Below are 22,971 nucleotides of genomic sequence, written 5' to 3' on the forward strand. Positions count from 1 at the left end.
GATGTTCCTATTTTTTCTCAATAGTCCTCACCAATACCAACAACTTTGCCCAAGACACCAAATTGATCAGAAAATTCCTCGAAAATTACAGCTGTTTGAATATTTACATACCATTTTTGTATGGACAGCAGCCAAAAGTGTATGGTATGCAGACTTGTATGGGAGAACCAATTACACAAAATAGCTTCTTTGGTCATAGGGAAGGCCCCCACAAAGTTTGAGCCAAATATAAAAATACAAAAAATAAAAATGATCGAAATTGGCCGATTTCGTAGAGAATTGCTCATATTCGAGTTCTATGATCTAATTTTATTGAAAATATTGCGCAATTCTCACTAACTTGGACTTCGCACTAAATTATTGCTATCGATCGCACTATTGCGACTTGAAAATGATCAAAGCGAGCCGATGTTGCTCACCTGTCAATCGCAATTTTAAAGTGCGAATGTCCAGTTTGGTGGAAAATGCGACCGGAAATGTAAATAAACAACTGCTGGTTGCCAAGTTTTTGGATTTTTTTTTGTCAAAAGTGCGAGAGAAAAGTTCGGGCCGAATCCAAGTTACAGTGCAAGGATCAATAAATAGTTGTTAATTTAATAGTTACAGAATGTTTTCTTTTTTCAATATTTTACCACCGCCATTTTGAATTTTAGAATTGTAAATCACTTCAGCGTACACTCAAACCCCGTTGGTTTGACACCAACTGTTGTCAAACGAACGGGGTCACTTTTTAGTTTGACACCCCTTTTACACGGAGTTCACTCACACTATCAAACGTTTGTTTTGATAGTGTGCGTGAGCGCCGTGTAAAGGGTCAGTTCGTCACTTTTTAGTTTGACTTTGACCAACCAACGGGGTACAAACTAAAAAAGTGTCAAACGAAAAAGTGACCAACCACCGGGGGTTGAGTGTAGTTTTTGGAGATTATATCTCAGTAAGTGATTATTAGTTTTAGGCCGATGCAAATATTTAAAAAAGTTTTTGTCCCTCGGCCCTGGCCGAGGTCAAGGGGGGGGCAAAAAAATAAAAAAATATAAATAATTAAATAACAAGCCATAGTCTTCACATTTAAATGAAAAAAGTGTTTTAAAATGCATTTTACATTAGTTCAGTTGTTTTGCAATCATTAGTTTTCAAAAAATCTAAGATCTGACAAAAACAAAAATTGTATCGAAAAAAAAGATTTTGCATCGAAAATTTTCAAAAAAACTTAAGATTTTTTAATAAACCCAAATATGCTAAAAATGATTTAAAACGCAGGAGAATGTATTTTAATTTGATTTCAGCTTATTGCACTTGAATTTTCATTGAAATTTTGAAGTTTATTGTAAAAATATTTTTTTTGCCCCCTGATTTTTCGGGCCAATTTTGAAGGGGGGGGGGGGGGGTGACAAAAACTTTTAAAAATATTTGTACCAGCCTTATACGAATAAAAAAAAAAAAACAAAATCAAAATCAAATTATTCGCTCTACAGCATTGCCTTGGCGTTCTCGATTGCGAGATTCCTACTCGAAACTAGGTGTTTGAAGGCTTGATTGTTGAGGCAATTGCTTTATTTACATTTACTTCCCCATCAGACGGAAGGCGTGATCAACAATAACAAAAAACACTTGTTCGGTAATTCGGTAATACTAAATAAAATACCATGTTTTTGCAAAAAAATAGATGCTGTATTTATTGGACGTTTTGTGGAGATGTTCTCAATTGGGGTTTCTTTCAAGTTCTAAGGTATTGAAAGCCTTCACTTTATTTCATCATAAAACCATCAGCACTTTATTCAATAAATGATCTCTTCCTTCGTGTGTAGTATTTTTTGTTTGTATTATATTAAATTAGTCTGCCTAGTTTTAGAAACTAGCTCTGTCTCTGTCTTTCTGCACACAAGTAAAAATAAAGAACCTTGCTGTAGTGTTACGGATAGAACGTTAGCACTCTCGAGTTGTTGAGTCTTGGTTTTGATTCACGCCAAAATAGTTTTATTTGTTTTAATTATTTTAGCTACTATGTGTTAGAAAAGTCTCTTTTTAAACATTTTTAAACTTTCTTGTTTGATTTCTTTAAATGGTCTCAGACACCAACAGATATTATATTGAACGATTATAGGTTGTTTTTAAATTCTCTTGTTTGCTAGACGGCAATCTTTCCGAAATTTTGTATGTCTAATAAATATATATTTAGTTTGGGAAGAGGGGCGGGAAACGTCGCGCTAAATCTTTCCTTCACTACACACCATTTATTTTATTTTTTAATGCTTGCTGTAAAATAATGTTTTTTTTTTGCTTAATTTTTGTTTTCAAACAACTAAAAGAATTTAAATCCTCAATCACGAACTTGCGCTGCTAATACAAATTGTCTTTAAGCATAAATTAAAACAGTCGTGTTCAAACTACAATAAAAAGCTGACTATTTGCTAGTGTTTCTTAACTCTGCGGTTTCATAATACGGAAAATATATTGCATGAAATAAAGTGGAATTCTCGCGAACACTGGAATTACCGATTTTTTTTTTGTTATTTTGAATGTGTCAAACGCACCCGGAATGTATTTTAAAAAATATATAAGTTTTGGTCAATTTTGTTGAATTTTCAGATTTTTGAAAAAAGGCACCAAAAAGCAAGACACTCGAAAATCATCTTCCGAACTTCTTCTTCATCAACTTCATCTTCGCGAAAAAAATACTTACTTGGGAAAAACTTTTAAAGGGACTACTTGCCCGCCTTCTTGTACGGCTTGCCGCCGTTCCGCTCCCACTCGCGGTTAAACTCGTGCTCGAGAATCTCCGCGCCGCGCTTCCGCGTCAGTCCCGTCTCCTCCAGGCTCAGCTCGCACATCTGCATGTCGTCGACGCCGGCCACCAGCAGAATGGGCGGCTTGTCCGCGTGCAGCTCCATCTGGCGGGCCACGTACTGCCCGTCAAAGTGCGCGTACCACCAGCCGCGCTTGTTCGCGTCCTCCGGGTTGTTGCTCGGCCGCACGAACGGAATCCGGAAGTACCGGTGCACCGACCCGTTCGTCAGGTCCTGCTTCTGGGGCAGCCGGGGCGGCGCGCGTGCCGCTGTAAACAAACGAAAAAGCTCGATTAAAACAACCCCTCCCTTTGACAACCCCCCTCGGAAGGCACGCCGTCTAAAAATACACACCAGCTTCCATGACGCTGCGCGGCGCCCGCTCGTTCTCGTCCATCGTGGTGCGCTTGCGGTTCTTTGCCTTCCACGCGTGGTACACCTTCAGGCGGCGGTGGAACTCGTGCCGGCACGCCTCCAGCAGCTCAATGTCGCAGCTGGTGTTGATGGCGTCGCGCAGCTCCGAGTACTTCCACTTGCTGAGGTCGTGCTTTTGCTTCTCGATCAGCTGCTGCTGGGCGCGGATCGCTTCAGATCTGATAACGGAGTGAAAAGTGTTGATTACAATTTGGAAGACAAATTACAGACGGGGAAAGGAGCGGGACTGCGGGTCATTGCTTCCAGGTGCCATGCTGGATGTGGTGGGGTTAGAGAAGAGATTGCTGGATCTAACGACTACGGGGAAGCTACGAGTGTTTAGTCTCTTGACGGCAGGGTCAGGGTACGGACGGCGTAGTGCAGACAGAGGAAAACTCTGAAGAGGGCTCTGGAAAATGGTGCTACAGGGGTATGCTACGCGAAATGCTGGATTGATTAGCAAAGACAATGAAGAAAGCTAAAGTGCAGTAAAATGTTATGATTTGAATCAGCAATTATTTTATTCTATCAAGTTGAAAAAAGGTTAGAATGGTTCTGATTGTATTTTCAGAATATAAATTTTCATAAGAATTCAACTTTAACTCTAGTTGAAACTAGTCAGTTGAAACTCTAGTCATACTATCTAAGAATCAGACAAAGCAAAATAAAAAGAACAGGAGAGATTTTTGCATTTTCTTACAAAAATACAGGAACCTGCAAAGAAGTGAGAGAAACAAATGAGGAAGGGATAGAAATATAGAAAAAAATGTGTCTGTGAGTGTCTTTCATTGAGAAAGATTAAAAGATTTTATATAAAGTCTTAGTCAATCTCTTACTATCTTTACATTATTCTTTAACTATCCTTTTCTCTATCTTTCTCTAAATCACGCTCTATCTCTTTTTATCCTGCCAGTCCTTCCATCTTCTCTAAATCTCTCTCAATTCTTCTTCTCATCTTCTCTGTATTTTCTCTCAGCCACTTTTCGCCTTCTAAATCTCTTATCTCGATTTATTTTCATCTTCTTTCTATCTTCTCTAAATCTCTTTTTATCTTCTCTCTTTCTGCTCTTAACCTTTTCATCTTCTATACATTTTCTCCTATAAACTCTCATAATATCTTCTCTAATTCTCTTTCGATTTTCTCTTATGGCGTACGCCTAATATTATCTCAACCTCACTCCGTCTTCTCTTCTCTAAATAACTTTTCATCTTCCCTCAATCTCTCCGTCCGCTGTCTATCTTCTCTTAATTTCTGACCACCTTCTCAAAACATCTCTCCATATTTCCACTATTTTCTCTAAATCTCTAGACGTAGTATTTGAACAAACCCTTTTCAAATCTTTCTTCATCTCTCTCTATCATCTCTAAATTTTTCAAGTCCCAAAGTTTTGGAAAATATTTTTTTCAAGTTATTTTATTTTGAATTTAAAATTTTAATTTTCTTTCAGATCATATTTTTTTTTAAATTCTAAAATGTTTGCTTTTCTATCTGCTTGAATTTTGGAATTTTGAAATATTTTAATTCTTGCTTTTTGAATTTCTGAACTTTTCAATTTTAGAATTATGGCGTCAAATTATGAATAAAAATTTAATGATAATCCATGGTGAAATTTTGACAAAGACTTTGGATAATCGAATACGTATGTGATTGTATTTAAATTTTTCAAGTCCTTATTAATTTAATAAATTTTTGAAAATGTTTTTTTAAGTTTTTATTTGAATTTTAAAATTTTAGTTTTTTTTCATTTTTTTTAATTTTAGATTGATTGCATTTTTCTTTTTTAAATTTTAGAATTTTTAAATATTTAAATTCTTGAATTTTTGAATTTCTGAGCATGAGCATTTTTTAAATTTCTGAGCATAAATCTTTTTTTGAATTTCTTAACATTTTAATTCTAGAAATTGAAATTACTGAATGTCAAATATTAGAATTTTTATGTCTTAAAATTAAAAAAAATATGCATTTTTTTATTTTAAAAATTCTTGAATTTATGGATTTCAAAATCATTGAAGTTTTGTGTTTATAAAGTTTGGAGATCTTAATTTTTTTTTTGTAATATTTGAATTTTGTATTTTTGAATTTTTAAAATTTCAGATTTTTGGAATACATGAATACATTTTTTTTTATTTTGCTTTAACTTTTTGAAGTTTTGATTTTTTTTGCTATTTCTAAATTTATAAATTTCAAAATTTCTGAATTTTAGATTTTTTGCCAGAAAATTTAACGATTATTCTCTGTTTACTGCATTCTGAGTGACAAGCTAAATCCGTCCTTATATTTGTTTTGGCATTTCTAGATTCTACGTTTTGAGATTCAATCTTATGAGGTTATTCTGGATTTTAACGGGGATTTTTCTTAAATCGAATACAAAATTATGTAAATGTTTGTAATTTTCAGTTGAATTGAAATAAAAAATCTATATTATAACATATTGCAAACGTCAAACGCTACATTCCTTTTCTGTCCCCTTTCAGCTACGTACCGCTTAAGAAAAATCTTTTCGTGACCCTTTCCTTGACCGTTTTTTGAGCATTTTTGTTAATATTGAGTTTTACATTCTCTTTGAGCTCATTACTAGCCTAATAAAGGATTAAAAAAAATAAAGTCCATTTAAAATTTTATGTCGTTTCAATACATTTTTTTTCAAATAATGAAAATTTGAGTATTTTTTTGTTAAATACGCAATACAGTCCAGACTCAATTATCCGATGGCCTTGGCAAAATTTCACTTCGGATAATCGAATCACACAATAGATTTTTTTTCGTTGTTTTTTTTATTGTAAACTATTCTAAAGTGATTGAAAATGTTTAAATCCAAGATGGCGGCCAATATGGCGATGATGAAATATTGAAAAAATGCATTTTTCAATTTTACAAGCAATAAACCATTCAAATTTGACTAAAATGGGTTAGTGGGTCTCGTGGCGCAGGGGTAGCGGCTTCGGCTGCCGATCCCGATGATGCTATGAGACGCGGGTTCGATTCCCGCCTTATCCACTGAGCTTCTATCGGATGGTGAAGTAAAACGTCGGTCCCGGTTTCTCCTGTCTCGTCAGAGGCGCTGGAGCAGAAATCCCACGTTAGAGGAAGGCCATGCCCCGGGGGGCGTAGTGCCAATAGTTTCGTTTTTTCGGGTTTGCAGAACTCAAATTTGTTGTTTAAAATAAGAAAAAAAATTGTTCGTGATTTGATTATTAGAAGTCTCTTACAAAACCTTCGGATAATCGAACTTCGGTAAATAATAATAATATGAATAATCGAGTCTGGACTGTATATGACAGACTGAGTTTTGACCTTTTTGCACACAAATACTTATTTATTAATTCGATATTTTATTGCAAATTTAACATTGTTGAACACCGAAAGTATTAAAAAAATAGTATTTTTGTAGATACGGTATTTCTTTAAAAAAAAAACTAAACATATTTCATGGTCAAACGGGAAGACGTAGGTAATTTCAAAGCATGAAAAGTAAATTTATAACATATAGTGCAGGAGAATAGCTGTTGATGATGAATAGACCAAAAGACAAATTAACACTGACATGAGAATATTGATGATAATGGTTTAAAGTCGTAGTTATAAGCATGGCGATACGGCCGGCTACTGATGAATCCTCGTGGCAAGTCAGTGAGCAACAGAGTAACTCTCTTTGCTCCGTTGGACAGAGAAAATGAGATTATTTTTTCGGCAAAGAGAGTTGCTCTCTTGCTTACTGTCTTGCTCCAAGAGGATAGGCTCAACAATCGATGAGTTATTTTCTCTTGTTTTGAATTTTTTTCACCATTTCACGCAACAAAACCCATTGATTGTAGATGTGATATTGACTTTTCATTCTGATGAAAACTCCCAAAATGAGGACGATTACACAGTGTGTGATAGGCGAAAGGAAGGAAAGTGTGTTCTACAGCAAACAAAGTTAGCATCACTACTCTCTAATTCTAAAGGCATGCGGACAGAGCGGATTTCTAGCGCTTTTCAAAACTAGTTTTTCTTTTCTATATTCAGAGGAGGAGGAGGAATTTTGCTTGTGTGAGTGTTTGCAAGAGTAAAACGACAAATACCTGATCAATCGATTTGGATTACCCAAAGGTGTAACTTCTGGCGTACCGCTGTGGAAATGATTGAATACATTGTGTTATGTGGTAAGATTGTTTTTTTCATTGTAGGTTTTGTTTTGTTTGGCTCAAGAAGGAGGAAAAGCTGTACGACAGTTCGATGGAAACGAGAAAAGGATCAGCAGACAGACCAGCAGGGAAGTTGACTGAGGTGAAAATTTACAGGATTCAAATTTTGAATATTTACAGTCAAAGTCAAAGTTATATAATTGAAAAAATGGCACTGAAAACAAAGAATGAAGGAATACCAAGTTTTTACAAATAAATCATCGAAAATTGCAAGCCTGTTGATTTTAAAATGAAAAAAAAGGATCTAGATGAAAAAATAGAGAAATCAGAAACTACAGACAAACTCATGTAAAGTTTGCATAATTGAATAGAACAGCAGAGAAAGAGAAAAAAAACTCTGACCAAACAAAGACCAAATACATACTTTCTCAGCAACGGTGGGCTGTCCTCGACCTGGCCGTTGGATTCTTGGGCCAGCCGGAGGGCCAGCTCGTGGTCGCGCCGTTCCTGCTCCAGCTGCTGGCGGTACTTGATGTCCTCCTGGGCTTCCTTTTCCAGCTGGGCCTGTGTTTGGGGATGATGAGCAAAAGTTCGAGAATGAAAGTCGAGAAATAGTTTAAAAGTCGGGAATCCATTACCTGCAGAGCAAGAGCCGCCTTCCGGTCCTCCTCTTCCTGTCTCAGACGGCGTACTTCCTCCTCTTTGCGTCTAGCTTCCATCTCAGCTTTCCTGAAAAGAGATAGTTTCAAATTAGTTTCAAAAGTTTGAGGAAAAATAAACATAAAATATAAACAGTTCTGATAAAATTTGTTACGTTGTATTCCTTTGAATTTAAAATTATTTTTTTAACGCATCAAATGGATATCTTAAACACTTTTACAAGCAAGTTGAGTGAGTAAAAGTGAGAAAGGTGAGTGAGAGAGTGAGAAAATTTGAAGAATGATTTAGAAATTTAGTGATAAATATGAGTAATATAAAAAATAAAATTTTCAGTCTTACTCATAAATCTCACTCACTCATTAAACTTTTACTCACTTTTGTCACCTATATAATGGGATAATTGATTTGTAAGTAATACAACAATTCATTATGATAAAAACTTCAATATAAATCGTTTTTATCGCATCATCTAAAAGTGATGAGTTAGATGAGTGAGAGAGTTGTTTCCAATTGAGAAATTAATTAACAACAATTTATTTCAAATTTAACAAAACAATAATTTGAATCCATTTATATTTTCTAACTTACTCCTCTCATCCACTAACTCACTAAAACTAAATCACCCAAGTCAACTCATCTGAGTGAGTGAGAGCTAATGAAAATTTCACTCATCTTTCCACTCACCCATTCACGCTAAATCACTCAACTCAGTTTTAGATATTGAGTGAGAATAGCGCTTTTGTAAGTGGGACATCACATTATGAGTGATGATGAAAATTAAACAAGAGGAAAATTGTATCCCCTCTTTCTATCTCAACTCATCTCATTATTCTCACTAGCTCGCTCTTTTTTTTCATTCACCCACTCATTTGCATTCACTCACTCAACTTCACTGAACTGAGTTAGTGAGCGTTAATAAATAAGACAAAAAAAAAAGATTTAATTTTCTCTCTCAATTTTGCTAATCTTACGCTCTCATTTATACACATTTACTCACTCATCTCGCCTAAAGAATTATTCAAATGTAGAGTGAGGTAAGCGATTTTGTAAGTTATAAGTGATAATGAAAATATATTTAAAAAAAATACATTTTCTTTTTAATGATAAATATTACTCTTCTCTCACTTATAGAGTGATTAAAAAAGTGAGTGAGATAAGTGAGAGTGAGTTTGGTCAAAATGAGACTTCGTATTATAAGATATGATTGAGATTCTATAAAAAATATCTAATCCTCAAAATTTCAAAATTATTAAGGTTTATTTTTAAAATTTTATTTTAATATTTTTATTACTCTTTGATTTTTTTAATTTGTTGTTTTTTTTATCATTTTCTTTCGAATTCAATTCGTTAAATATTCAGTAATTTGTTTGAATTTTTAGTTAAAATTTTTCAATTAATTTTTTACTGATTTTTTTTATATTGGTTATTTTTTTATTCTATATTTTTTTTAAATTTTCAAACTTTTTATTGTTTATTGTTGTGGTATTTTTGAAGTTTTTTTTTTTTTAATTTTTATAATTTAAATAAAGAAATGTTACATTCATTCAGATGACGAGCAAAAAACGTTCAAAAAAGAATCCATTGATTCGATTTTTTTTTTTAATTTCATAAATTCAAAATGTTATAAAAAAATAAAAATAAAAAAACATGTAAAATAAAATTCAAAAAAAAAATAAAAATAAGGAATTAAAAAGAGATTCAGAAATTTAAAAAAATAACAAAATTTACTTTAAAATCTAAAGTAATATTTTTGATAATTTAAAAAATATGAAAAATTCGGATCAAACAAAAAAAAAAAACAAATTAAACAAAATCTAAAAAATTAAAATCTTTTGACTTTATAAATTTTACTCTAATGTCATTCACCAACTCACTCTCACTCTCTCCTACCTTTTTCAAAGTGAGTAAGATAGCTGGTGAGTCAGTAAGTGAGACATCGCATTTTAAGTGAGAATGAAAATTTACTCTCTCATTCACATTCACTCTCTCACAGTTAGTCATCTCACTTGGATAATTCGAGTGAGTGAGTTTGGTGAGATTGAGTAAGTTTGTGATGAATGAGTGAGTGAGTTAGTGAGTTTGAGGATAAAGATTATTTTTTTTTAAATGTTTATCTGAGAAATTATGCAATTTGTGAAATTTTTTGAAATTACGAATGTTAAATAAAGTTAAAAAAACTCTCTACTCACTTCCTCCGGTTCTCCTCCTCCTCGCGCAACCGCCGCTCCTCCTCCTCCTTGATGCGCCGTTCCGCCTCCAGCGCGGCCTGGATCTTGCGCAGCCGCTCCTGCTCCTCGGCGTTCCGCTGCTCCTGCAGCTTCACGTGGATCGTCTTCATCTGGGCGTCAATCTTCGACATGACGCCCGCGTACAGCGCGTCAATCTCCGCCGGGCTAATCCGGGCGTTGCCCTTGATCCGGCCGACGGCGTCCTCGATGGCGCGCTGGATGTCGGCGACCTGCCGCAGCATGCTGTCCCGTTCGGTTTTCAGCTGCGTGGCGACCTCCTGCATCTTGCCCAGGTTCGTCTTGATCGCGTTGATCTTCACGATGCCCTTGATGCGCGGCTGGTGGCGCTTGCGGGCCAGGTAGCCCCGGATCGTCTTCTGGGCCAGCAGGACGCACTTGTTGCGGTAGATGATGCGGTTTTTCACTGTTGGATTGAGGAGGGTTATTGTAATGGGATCTTGGTGGTATTAGAGAGAAGGGGGGACTTACACTTGATCACGCAAATTGCACAGAACACCGACTTGATCCAGCGCGAGCGCACCAGCCACTTCTTGACGTTGGCCACGATCGCCTTCAGGTTCTCCGGGTCGGACTTCATGATGCGATCAAACTCGACAAACTTGCCCGGCCGGAAGAAGACTTTGGTGATGCCAAACTTGAAATCTTTGTTGTTGAGCTTGAGCGAGTGCAGCATCGCTTCGCAGAACGTCCGCGGGTTGAGCCGGGCCAACTCCGGCGGCAGGAAGCTCTTGTACATGTTGTACAGCTCGTTGAACGGAACGCGCGACGGGTAGCCGTACTCCATCAGCTCGAGCACCGACGTCGTGCCAGAACACTTGAGCTGGGCCAGCGCCAGTCCGCCCTCGAACTCGTGATCGATCATGCGACTGTTCGGCTTGATACAGCGGATAAAGTTTGTGCCGTTCTTCTCCAGCTTGTCCATCAGCTCACCGAGCTGCGTCTTGAACTTGGACCCGACCGAGATGAAGGCCAGCTTGCCCTTGGTGGCGCCAACCTTTCCGCTGGCAAACAGTCGCTTCAGCAGCGGGTTCTCCGACTCCTGGACGAGTCCCTCCAGCGAGGCGTGCAGCGCGTCGTTGTTCTTCTCGATGAATTGGTTCGTATTGTAGCAAACGGCACCGGCAAAGTGCCGCACCAGGAAGCCCTCGTCGTCACGGAGGACGCGATGTGCCTTCAGGCGGGAAGCGCGCGGCAACGACAGCCGGTAGTGACCCTGCCAGGCCGAGTGGACCTCCGAGGTAAAGTGGGCGTACGACGGCTTCGGAAGCTTGGACTCCTCGTCCAGTAGGTTGAAGATGCCGCTAGATTTGGACTCGATCAGTTCTGGAAAGAGTGACAAGAAATTATAAGTAAAATTCTAAAATTATTAAAATAAAAAGAATCAAACAATTCTTAAAAAAAATTAATATGTAAAATACGAAAAATTCTTTAAATTCGTTAAGTTTGTAAAATTCGTAAAATTTTTAAAATTCTTAAAATTCTTAAAATCCTTAAAAAAAATCAAAATTAAAAATTCTTAAAATTCTTAAAATTCTTAAAATTCTTAAAACTCTTAAAATTCTTAAAAATACTAAAATTCTTAAAATTCTCAAAATTCTTAAAACTTTTGAAATTCTTAAAATTCTTATAATTCTTAAAATTCTTAAAATTCTTAAAATTCTTAAAATTTTTAAAATTCTTAAAATTCCTAAAATTCTTAAAATTCTTAAAATTCTTAAAATTCTTAAAATTCTTAAAATTCTTAAAATTCTTAAAATTCTTAAAATTCTTAAAATTCTTAAAATTCTTAAAATTCTTAAAATTCTTAAAATTCTTAAAATTCTTAAAATTCTTAAAAATTTTAAAATTCTTAAAATTCTTAAAATTCTTAAAATTCTTAAAATTCATAAAATTCTTAGATTTCTTAAAATTCTTAAAATTCTTAAAAATCTTAAATTCTTAAAAGTCTTAAATTCTTAATAGTCTTAAAATTCTTAAAAAATTTAAAATTCTTAAAAAATTTAAAATTCTTAGAATTTTTAAAATTCTTAGAATTTTTAAAATTCTTAAAATTCTAAAAGTTTTTATAATTCTTAAAATTCTTAATTTAAAAAAAATCAGATTCTTAAATTTATAAATTTCCTAAAATTCTAAACATTCATAAAATTTTTAAAATTCCTCAAATGTCTTAAATAAAATTAAAACAAATTTTAAAACTCTTTAAAAAAATCAAACTCAAACAATAATAAAAAAAATCAAAAATTCCAAAAATTCAAGAAATTCAAAAAAAATATATAGATAAAAAATATTCTAAAAAATTAGAGAATTCAAAAAAAAATCCAAGAAATAAAAAAAAAATATTAAATTTAAAAAAATTTAAAAACCAAAAAAATAAAAAAACAGGGACTAAAAAAAATTATTTTTTTTAATTTTGATTTTTTTTTTAAACTTCATCATCCCGGTACGAGAATCGAACTCACGACCTCTGGATTGGAAACCCAGCACGCCGTTAGTCGAAACTCATCCCCTACCGGTCAGTATTCCCAGTGAGCAGATTTGCTCTTAGAAGGGAACTGACTTTGTCGAGCCAGCCAGGAATCGAACCCATCACCTTCCGCTTACAAGGCGAAACCCGTAACCTCACGGCCACGGAAGCTCGGCTAAATTCAAAATATTTTCAAGTTCCAAAAACTTAAAAAAATCCAAAAAGTTCTAAAAATTCTAAAAATTCCAAAATTTCCAAAAAAAAATAAAATTTTAGATAAAAAATAAAAAATTCCAAAAATTTAAAAAAAATCTAAATTTCAAAAAAAATCCAAATTTTCATAAAATTAAAAAAAAAATGGAACGTTTGGAATTTTTTTGAAATTCTAGATATTTTTGAAATCTATTTATAGGCGTTGGAATTTTTGATTTTTTTTTAATTCTGCAAAAGTTAGGAAATTTTTGAATTTTGCGATTTTTTGGATTTTTTGAGTAAAAATTTCTAAGATTCCTAAAGATTTTAAGATTTCCAAAAAAATCATTTTTTTTAAATTCAACAAAATCAAAAAAAAAATTTTTTTTAATTAAAAAAAATCAACAATTCAATTTTTTTTTAATTTGAAATTTTGAAGATTTTTGAAAATTCCAAGAAATACAAAAATTCTAAAAATTAAAACAAATTAAAAATTCAAGATTTTAAATTTTTGATAAAATTCTAAATATTTAAAAATTTAAAAAAATTCTTAATATTCAAAAAATTAAAATTATTCTAAAAATTAAAAAAAAGACAAAAATTATAAATAATACCAAATCCAAATTTTTGAAAATTTCTAAATTTTCAAAAATCTTGAAATTAAAAAAAAATAAAAAAATACTAAAAGTTTCAGAATTTAAAATTTGTATTAAATTCTAAATATTCAAAAAAAAATTATTCTAAAAAAAACAAAAATTATAAATTATACAAATAATCCAGAAAATAAAAAAAACCAATAAATTCTAAAAATCAAAATTTTAAATATTTCCAATTTTTTTAAAATTCCACATAAAATCCAAAAATTCCTGAAGTTTCAAAAATTCAAAAAATCTAATATTTTAAATTAGAAAAATTCTAGAATTCTTATTTTTGACCCCAAATTTTTATTCTCAAAGCATAACACTCACCAATAATGTCCTGGTTGTCGGTAAACTTGATCTCCGGCACGTTCAGCCCTTCCCGCTTGTACAGGTCCTGCTCGGCGGCCAGAATGTTGTCGTTGAAGAACTTTTGCAGCTTCTCGTTGCAGTAGTTGATGCAGAACTGCTCGAACGAGTTCACGGTAAAGTATTCTGCAAAAGGCAAATTGAGGTTAGAAATTTGAACACCTTCTAAAGAGGAACTCGCCAACTCACCAAACCCAGCAATATCCAGCACGCCAATGTAGTAGCTCGACGCCTGGAACGGAATGTTCGCGTTGATCAGCGACACGATGTGGTCAAAGAGTCGCGAGTACAGCGCCTTGGCCAGCGCATCCCGGGCGTTGTTCGCTTCGTACACCTTGAGTGGGACCATGATGACGGTTCCCTTGATGCCACCGCCCTTGCTCTGCATCACCCTGGACACGAGCGCCTGCCTCAGCTCCGAAGGGTCCAGTCCGATCAGCTTGGCCGTGATGGTGATGGCCCGTTCGGAGCTGGTCGCCACGCGGCATCCACCCTTGGCGTCTTCCGGGTTGTCCTCGAAGCTGACGTTGCCGAGGTGCAGGACGGCGGCGACCAGTCCGTAGATTTCAAACTTCTGTCCCTCGGACAAGCCCAACCGGGTGAGGGCCTGGTCCAGGTCTTGGAAGTCGTTGTAATCGTCCAGGATGGGATCCTTCAGCGAACCCTTCGCCATGTGGTTCTTGGACTTTTGCGAGTTTGGAATCTTGCGGTCGGTCTCCGCTGAAGAGAAGTACTGCGTACATCCGGACAGATACCGGTAGTCATCCGGCTTCCCAATCAACAGCTTATCCCTCAACTGCTGCGGAGCTCCAGCACAAAGCAGGTAGAACACGTGGTAGTTCCGCTCCTCCGGACTCTGCGTACATATCCGGCTCTTCTCCAGCAAGTAGTGCGAAATGTGACCTCCCACAACCTGGCACTTCCCGTCGTAATGCACCTCGATAAACTTCCCAAACCGCGAGCTGTTATTGTTCCGCGTCGTCTTCGCATTGCCAAACGCCTCCAGGATCGGATTCGCGTCCAGGATCTTCGTCTCGATCGGCCCTGCCGCGGACGCCGCATCGCACAAATACCTCAGCAGGTACTTGGTACTCTCGGTCTTACCGGCGCCCGACTCGCCCGACACGATGATCGACTGGGACAGCTTCAGCACGCGCATGTCCCGGATCGCCTTGTCCGCGATGGCGTACACGTGCGGCGGCAGCTCGCCCAGCGACTTGCCATTGTACCGCTTGATGGTCGTCTTGGCGTACAGGTCACGAATCTCCTTGTACGGGTTGACCGCGATCAGGATGTTGGCGACGTACGTCTGGCGAAAGGGACAACAATAGTAGCGAGGATTTTTTTTTGACATTTTGAGGTTATGCTTAAGGGAAACTTACGTAAATTTTGTCTTTGTAATATCGGTTCTTGATATTGTCTAGCAGGGTAGCCTCATTTAGGAACATTAATTCACCTGAAATGGTAAAGAGTAAAAAAATATGTTAGGTATCTCATTTTGACCTACTTAATAAACATGAAATCAGCTATGATTGGCAATTTAAACTAAAATTTGACAGTTATATGTTGTTATGTCCGTTTACCCAGTCCTTTTATCCTTTTATGTTTTGCCTATTGTCCTATTGTCTTGTTGTCCTTTTGTAAATTTTGTAAATTTTGTGAATTTTGTGAATTTTGTTAATTCTGTCAATCTTGTCATTGAAAACAATTTTGTCATTTTTATTTATTTTTTTATCTTTGTATTTTTGATATTTGGATTTTTTGATTTTTGTGTTTTTTGTATTGTTGAACTTTTTTTTGTATTTTTGAATTTTTGTATTTTTGTATTTTTGTATTTTTGTATTTTTGTATTTTTGTATTTTTGTATTTTTGTATTTTTGTATTTTTGTATTTTTGTATTTTTGTATTTTTGTATTTTTGTATTTTTGTATTTTTGTATTTTTGTATTTTTGTATTTTTGTATTTTTGTATTTTTGTATTTTTGTATTTTTGTATTTTTGTATTTTTGTATTTTTGTATTTTTGTATTTTTGTATTTTTGTATTTTTGTATTTTTGTATTTTTGTATTTTTGTATTTTTGTATTTTTGTATTTTTGTATTTTTGTATTTTTGTATTTTTGTATTTTTTTATTTTTGTATTTTTGTATTTTTGTATTTTTGTTTTTTTGTATTTTTGTATTTTTGTATTTTTGTATTTTTGTATTTTTGTATTTTTGTATTTTTGTATTTTTGTATTTTTGTATTTTTGTATTTTTGTATTTTTGTATTTTTGTATTTTTGTATTTTTGTATTTTTGTATTTTTGTATTTTTGTATTTTTGTATTTTTGTATTTTTGTATTTCTGTATTTTTGTATTTTTCCTTTTTTTTCTATTTTTGTTTTTTTGTATTTATTTTTTTTATTGTTGTAATATTATATTTTTAATTTTTTTAGTATTTTTGATTATTTTTGTATTTTTGATTTTTAAATGATTTTCTTTTTCAAAACAAAAAGCAATTTGATTTCTGCTAATTTGTAAGCGATTTATTTCAGAAATGCTGAGAAAAAATTTGCACCTTCATCAAGAATGGCCACAATTTCCTTTTGTTATGATTTAATAAATATTAACAAACACTTTGGCAACCCCCTTCCAAACGCTGCTAAATTAATTCGAAGCAGTTTTCACTCACTTTAAAGTACAAATATTATAGTGACCGCCATTATGGCTAATCGGTGCCATAACTGTCACCAATCAGCGCACCAATTAGCGGGATTGCATTTTAAACAGCAAAACAAATGAAATTCCAGTGGATTGAATCGACAAGAGCTTGAAATAGAGGAGCGCTCTAATTGGCGATGTCGACAAGACGGCAAGATTTTGCCATAGAAAACTTGCGAGCTTCGAGATAGTTTCCTAAGGAGATATTATATTTCATGAAAAAATGTTTTGAATTTAGCAAAGATCTTTTTGTGTTTGTACAGTTTGTCTTTTTTTTTTTTTAAATCAAGGTTTTTCAGCAAAGGTGTCTTGCCAATTTTAAAAATGATGTTTGATGTAGTGTAATATCTCCTTTAGCTTTGAATTTGATAAGCTGTTTCTTCTTAATTGCAGAACAAATCTTAACCTAATTAGCATTTTTCTTCTTCTAAATCTGCCCACGATTAAGGTTAACTTCCAACATTATGCTGTACCATTTCACAACATGTGTATCAACATCATGACGATTGCACCACAATCAACTGTTCCGAACTTATTATTGCATTGCATGTTGCCGTCTGTCATGCGAAACTCTAAAACAATGCCGTTAACCGCGAATGTGTGACTGCTGCTAAACACCCTGTTAATTACCACCCATGTACCGGGTAAAGATTTATTGCATTAACGAGTGGGTGGTGGTTCCCACCCACTACTCCACCCTCTTGTACGTAGATAGGTCTAAGCAATCTTGTACTGCTGAAAGACAAAACAAAACAAAAAAATGGCGAGGAAGAAGACATCTGAGCGGAGTGCATTCTAAATCGCGCATAAATGATTTCCATGTAAATTTGATTACACTCGTTTAAGCCGTTGAGTGCAATCAGCCTCGGCAATCGCGATGGTTGGTTGGGTTTTTTTTTCGGATCGCTTGAGAAAGGTGGAGCGAATTTTTAATGTGAACAAATTTCTTTAAAATGTGAACATAATATAGCGTTTACTTTGATGATTTTATAATTTGGCAACCTTGGATAGAGATGTGGGCACTTAAGGTGAACTGATGTAACGTTTTCTTAAAAAATAAAGATTGAAGTTTTGGCAACCCTGTCTTAAAATGTGAGCACTTAAGTAAACCGAATGGAGCATTTTGAGGTAACCTTAAGTACCTAACCCCAAACTAAATCAAACTCATTGCGCTACATAAGATAAGCCCTGTAGAGAACACGGCAATGTCTTTAATTTGGTAGATTTGGCAACCCTTCCTAGAGGTGTTGATACTTAAGCAGAGTTGAAGTAAGCATTTAATGCAGCTGTCTTTCAATTTCTTTAAATTCAATCTAACTAATTGTACGATATTAGGTGGGAATTAAGGATAATTTCTTTAGAACTATAATGCAGGTTGAGGATTTGGAAACCCTTCCTAGAGATGTGAGCACGTAAGAAGAATCGAAGTAAGCATTCAATAGAGCTTTCCATAAATACTTTTGAACAACAAAGTTATTGTACGACATAGGAGGGTACGTCTTTTGGTATAAAATACAGTTTGAAGATCAGGCAACCTTGATTAGAGATGTGAGCACTAAAGTAAGGTTCTAGTCTAGAGTAGAAAAAATTTTATTATGATTTTAGGTACTTTTCCAATAACCCCCCCCCCCCTTTTCAACGCAGCCAGTACTTTGCTTTGAAGGTAAGTACGAAGCTGATAAGAAACAAAAACAAATCCATATAAAACGCTCAAGAAATGGTCGAGAAGAAAGTTACGAAAAGAAATGAAAAATTAAAAAACAATAATCTGAAAATTTAAACAGTTAAAAATGTTATCATTGATTGCATTATCAATAGAAACATAAATAAAACAACAATAAAAAGGTCACACATATTTACATTTCAACAAAGTTAATATAAGAAAGGAAGTAAAAAAAGAAATATTAGAAAAAAATATAATGAAAAACATTACAAATTGAAAAAAGATCATTACGAACGTTAAAAATTTGTTAAAATTATTAAAATAATTTAAATGACTAAAATTTACTATTTTTTTGTCAAGTTGACTCAAAATTAAAAAATGATAAAATATAAAAATTTAAAAAGAGAAAAAAAGCCAATTCATATTTATTTCTTTTCCTCGAGAAAAAACAAAAAATGAAAAAAAAATATCATTGAAAAAACTTTTTACAAATTTTAAATATTAGGATCACAGACAAAAAAAAGGAAAAAATAAAGATTTTTTAAAGTAATTTATTATTTTTAGCAATTATTTAAATAATGTACAAAACATTTTGTGACCCTTGCTGTTCCAAAAATTCGAAAATCAAACTAGAAATTTTTAAACATTTTTTTTTATTTTTGATAAAAATGAAAAAAATGCGTGGAATTGAAAAAAAAAACTGATGATAAAATTGATGAGATTGATAAATTTAAAAAAATACAAAATTGGGAAAATTCTTAAATTTTATACAATTTGTTAGATTGATAAAATTAACGAAGTTGAAAAAGAGTAAAAAATTAAAAATTTGGTTTAATTGATAGAATTAACAACATTAGTTAGATAAAATTGATAAAAAATATGAAATTGATTAACTGATACTATCAGATTGATTTATTTTGAAAAACATATTATTTGATACAATTTGTAAGATTGATACAATTGATATATATATAATAAAATTGATATAATTGACTAAATGCACACAATTATTAATAAGATTTATAAAATTGACAAAATTAACAAAACTGATAAAATTTATGAAACAAAAAAAAAAAATAATAAATTAGTAAAATTGAGAAAACTAATTCAAAATGTCTAAAGTTAATGATTTTAATAAAAGTTATAAAATTGAAAAAGTTGAAAAAACTGGTAAAATTGACAAATGTTATTAATTTGGTAAAATTGATATCAGTGATAAAAAATTATACAACTAAAAACATTTGCAATATTGAAAAATTGATAAAATTTGTAAAATGCATAAAAACTGATAGAATAAAAAAAGTTAAATTCGTTATTCATAAAATTTACATAATTAATAAAATTAATAAAAAAGTCAATTTTGTCAAAAATTTTACAATTTCGAAAATTGATTAAATTGATGAAATTGAAAAAAAAAATGGTAAATTAGTAAAATTGCAAAAAATATAAAAGTAAAAGTAAATCTTTCCCAGTTCCTGAGGGGAACACCCGTGAAGAGTATCGGGGCCGGCATTTACAAAGCGGATTCAGTGGCAGTTTTTCACTCAACTAATGTTAACATATTTAGGTTAATGTTAACATTCCATAGGTCGCCTCCCTAAGGTGTCGTGATAAGGTCCAGTTTGTGACGATACACTACCTTCCCTTTACTAAGCAATCGAATCCAGAAGGGAAAAGATCACCAGTTGTGTTGGTCCGAGCCGGGATTTGAACCCCGATCTACCGCTTACGAGGCGGAAGCGTTACCACTAGGGTACGTGGCTCGGTCATAAATATAACATTTACAAAATAAAAACAGAATTTAATATAAAAAAAATTAAATCAAAAAATAAAAATTTTAAAAAAATACGCTTAACAAAATTTATCAAAACATTTAAATACATTCAAATTCTAATAACTAAAAAATATAGAAAAATTGAAAATTTAAGAATTTAGAAAACATTAACTTAGAAACATAAAAAAAATAGAATAAAAACAAAGAAAAATAGCAAATTAAATAGTTGATAAAAACTTAAAAAAATCAAACAGAAAAATTTTAAATGATGAAAATCAAAACTTAATATTAAAAAACTAAAAAAAAAGATAAAAAATATGAAACAAAGATTGAGAACTAAAATTTCTATAAAGATTTTGCAAAAAAAAAAACAATTATCAAATAATAGAACTGAACAACAAAAAAAAATATTTAGAAACAAAAAAAGCTAAAAGCTAGTTGAAAAATTATGAATTGTAATTTTTTTTTATAAAATAATGTAAAAATTGGATAACCTAGCAAAAAAATTAAACAAAATTGTTGAAAATTTTTAAACATTCAATTTGAAACAAATACCTTATCAGCGCTAAAAAAAATCCAAAATCACACTCACAGTTATCATCGTGGTCCGACACCGCTTCGCACGACGGAAAAATATCCTCCGGGATGCAGTTCCGCTTGGGGTGCTTGTTGTCCTCCGGCTGCACCTCGTACTCGTGCGCGCCCATCTCCGTGATCCGGCCCTGGATGTAGCCGGCCTGGGAGTCCCGAGCCCACACCAGCTGGGAGTCCCACATGGTGGCGGCGGCTTGTTCTATACTCCTACAACGTTACAATTTTTCTTGGCCACGTTCTGTGGTGGCCGTCGCTCCGAACGACTCCGAGTTTTGGCCAGCAATCACTATCTGAAATTATACGGAGAGAGAAAAGCAAAAGGGAACCTGGTCAGAGAGATAAGATAAGATAGCAGGCGTTGAGTTGTGTCAGACCACGGAATTCCACTCAATTTCGTACTTGAACATCCCTAATCCGGAGTCGAACGCGTCTTAGTCATCGGGTTTATTTTTTTTTTCGCGAACTGATATAGGGTTGATAAAGTGTCAACGATTTAGTACCGACCGGCTTGGCCGCCAACTCTAGCGAAATGATGAGACTCAATGGATTTGACCTTGTATGGGTAGGTAGTGTACTATTGTGACGGTGGAGGTGTTCATGTACGTGAGCTCTGAGTTGTTGTAGGTGTATGCGGCCGTCGAGGTTTGTCAGCGCAGAAAAGACACGTTCAGTATTATCTTTATGGTCGGTTCGGGGAAAAGGCCGCGCCACTACAACCTTGCTTAATGTAATTATACCTTTGAAAGACAAATCAGCTGATGGGCTTTGAAGTGACTACTAGGTAGGTTCTAAAAAAGATACTAAATTTAGAAATGTCGAAGAAAAGAAGAAATTCAGCAATGATGAGCAATTTGTCGAGCGGTTTGACGTTTGTGTCGGCCCTACCTCCAACGACTAACGCTTATTTCTTACGGGGTAGCGTTAGCTAACGTTAAATTTAATTTCTGCCGCGAAATAACACTTCTTCCCATTATTGTCACTCCTCCGAGATGACAAAGCATCCGTGAAACCATGGAACCTGAAAACCTGGTTTAAAATCCGTCTCACGCGGCACCGATAACGGCGCAAAGTGTCACACACCGTTTAATGACAGATTAGAGATGTAGATCGCACGCCGCCGCCACGGTTGTTGTCTTCAATTTGGCACTTAAAGTGTCATACCAGCGATGAAAACAAAAAAAAAGTGGAGCGAAAACAAAAACAAAGAAAACCAAGAAGAAAGCACAATGCACAAACGCCGTAATCGCGGATCGCCGGCGCGTCACGTCGTGACGTTTGACGATCGCCGTCGTCAACGCTGAAACGTCGCGTGACTTTCAAACGACGACGCGATCAACAAACTCTTCGGAACTCTTCCAGTTGCGTTGAAGGGGTAAATTTGAAAATTGTCACCGCTTTGTTTACGTTATCTAGTTGGCAACCCTGAGTGAAGCGTTACCTTTTGACGCTTAAGCGTTACAGTAGCGTTAATTAATAATAAAAAAAAATTAAGGTTATGTACCATAATTAACAAACAACTCTCTTTCCAGGCGAGTGACCGTCTATCGAAGTGATTTTTATTCCAGTATAATTTATAACGTGACGACCAGCACTCGTAGCGCCCATTAGTCATCATCATCCTCATTGTTGTTGTTCCATCCGGTGTTCCGTCAACCCACTCGACACCATCGCCCACGTGCGGTTCGTACAAATTCGATTCAATTAAAATCTAAAACGAGCTGAAACGAGACACCTCCTTCGATTTGCGCTTGATTTGACAGTGGTAACGCACCGTAACGCTCGTTTGACAGTTTGCGCTACCGCGCCAACTAGAACTCTCCAAAAATGGCAGCCACAATCCCACAACAACAACGCTCTCAATAACTGTAATTACTAGTTTTGCTCGATCCACCGCGAGCGGTGAGTTCGTTGATTCGACCAGAGTTTCTTCTCGCCAACTGACCGATAAAGCGTGAGCGTAACAAAATGCAAAGTGGGTAGGCGGAACCCCCCTCGAAAAGATCACAACGAGGGGGGAACTTTCACGGTCCAGAACCGGTATCCAATAGGCCGGGACTGCCGTAACCTAGCCGCGCAAATTAATGCACTTCGTGCATCTAATGCAGCGGAAATTTTCCTTTTCCTTTCTCTTCGATTAACGATGAGCGTTAATTAACGTTTTGTCGAAGAGCGCAACTCGATACGAGAAAGGCCGTCGTAAATGTCAACGAGGCGTCACGTGAGCGTTACCATAAACCAAAATCACGGCGCGGCTCGTAAATAAACAATTTAACGCCCTTATTTGGCGTGATTCCAGCAGGGATGGAGGGGGGGCATGATGCTGCAATAAATCATTGATTCTT

At 34.5% G+C, this 22,971-nt stretch overlaps 1 protein-coding gene across 4 annotated transcripts in view; it reads right to left on the reverse strand.

The window, feature by feature from the left end:
* Positions 1 to 1,917: 1,917 nt before the first annotated feature.
* LOC120417697 (myosin heavy chain 95F) overlaps positions 1,918 to 22,971 on the reverse strand; it is a 56,821-nt gene continuing 35,767 nt past the window's right edge. For 3 of the 4 annotated variants that reach the window (XM_052706626.1, XM_052706620.1, XM_039579841.2), the window contains exons 3-13: positions 20,628 to 20,919; positions 15,283 to 15,356; positions 14,090 to 15,209; positions 13,862 to 14,026; positions 10,706 to 11,560; positions 10,178 to 10,640; positions 7,967 to 8,057; positions 7,753 to 7,892; positions 7,266 to 7,313; positions 3,141 to 3,379; positions 1,918 to 3,055 (exon numbers count right to left, since the gene is read on the reverse strand). In XM_052706626.1, the coding sequence (XP_052562586.1) occupies positions 2,706 to 3,055; positions 3,141 to 3,379; positions 7,266 to 7,313; positions 7,753 to 7,892; positions 7,967 to 8,057; positions 10,178 to 10,640; positions 10,706 to 11,560; positions 13,862 to 14,026; positions 14,090 to 15,209; positions 15,283 to 15,356; positions 20,628 to 20,811 (3,729 nt within the window). In that variant the 5' untranslated portion in view covers positions 20,812 to 20,919 and the 3' untranslated portion in view covers positions 1,918 to 2,705. The remainder of the gene's footprint in view (positions 3,056 to 3,140; positions 3,380 to 7,265; positions 7,314 to 7,752; positions 7,893 to 7,966; positions 8,058 to 10,177; positions 10,641 to 10,705; positions 11,561 to 13,861; positions 14,027 to 14,089; positions 15,210 to 15,282; positions 15,357 to 20,627; positions 20,920 to 22,971) is intronic. The other variant, XM_039579842.2, reaches the window with a different exon arrangement.

The sequence above is a fragment of the Culex pipiens genome, chromosome 1 (assembly GCF_016801865.2).
Source record: "Culex pipiens pallens isolate TS chromosome 1, TS_CPP_V2, whole genome shotgun sequence".
In the NCBI taxonomy this organism is placed as follows: Eukaryota; Metazoa; Arthropoda; class Insecta; order Diptera; family Culicidae; genus Culex; species Culex pipiens.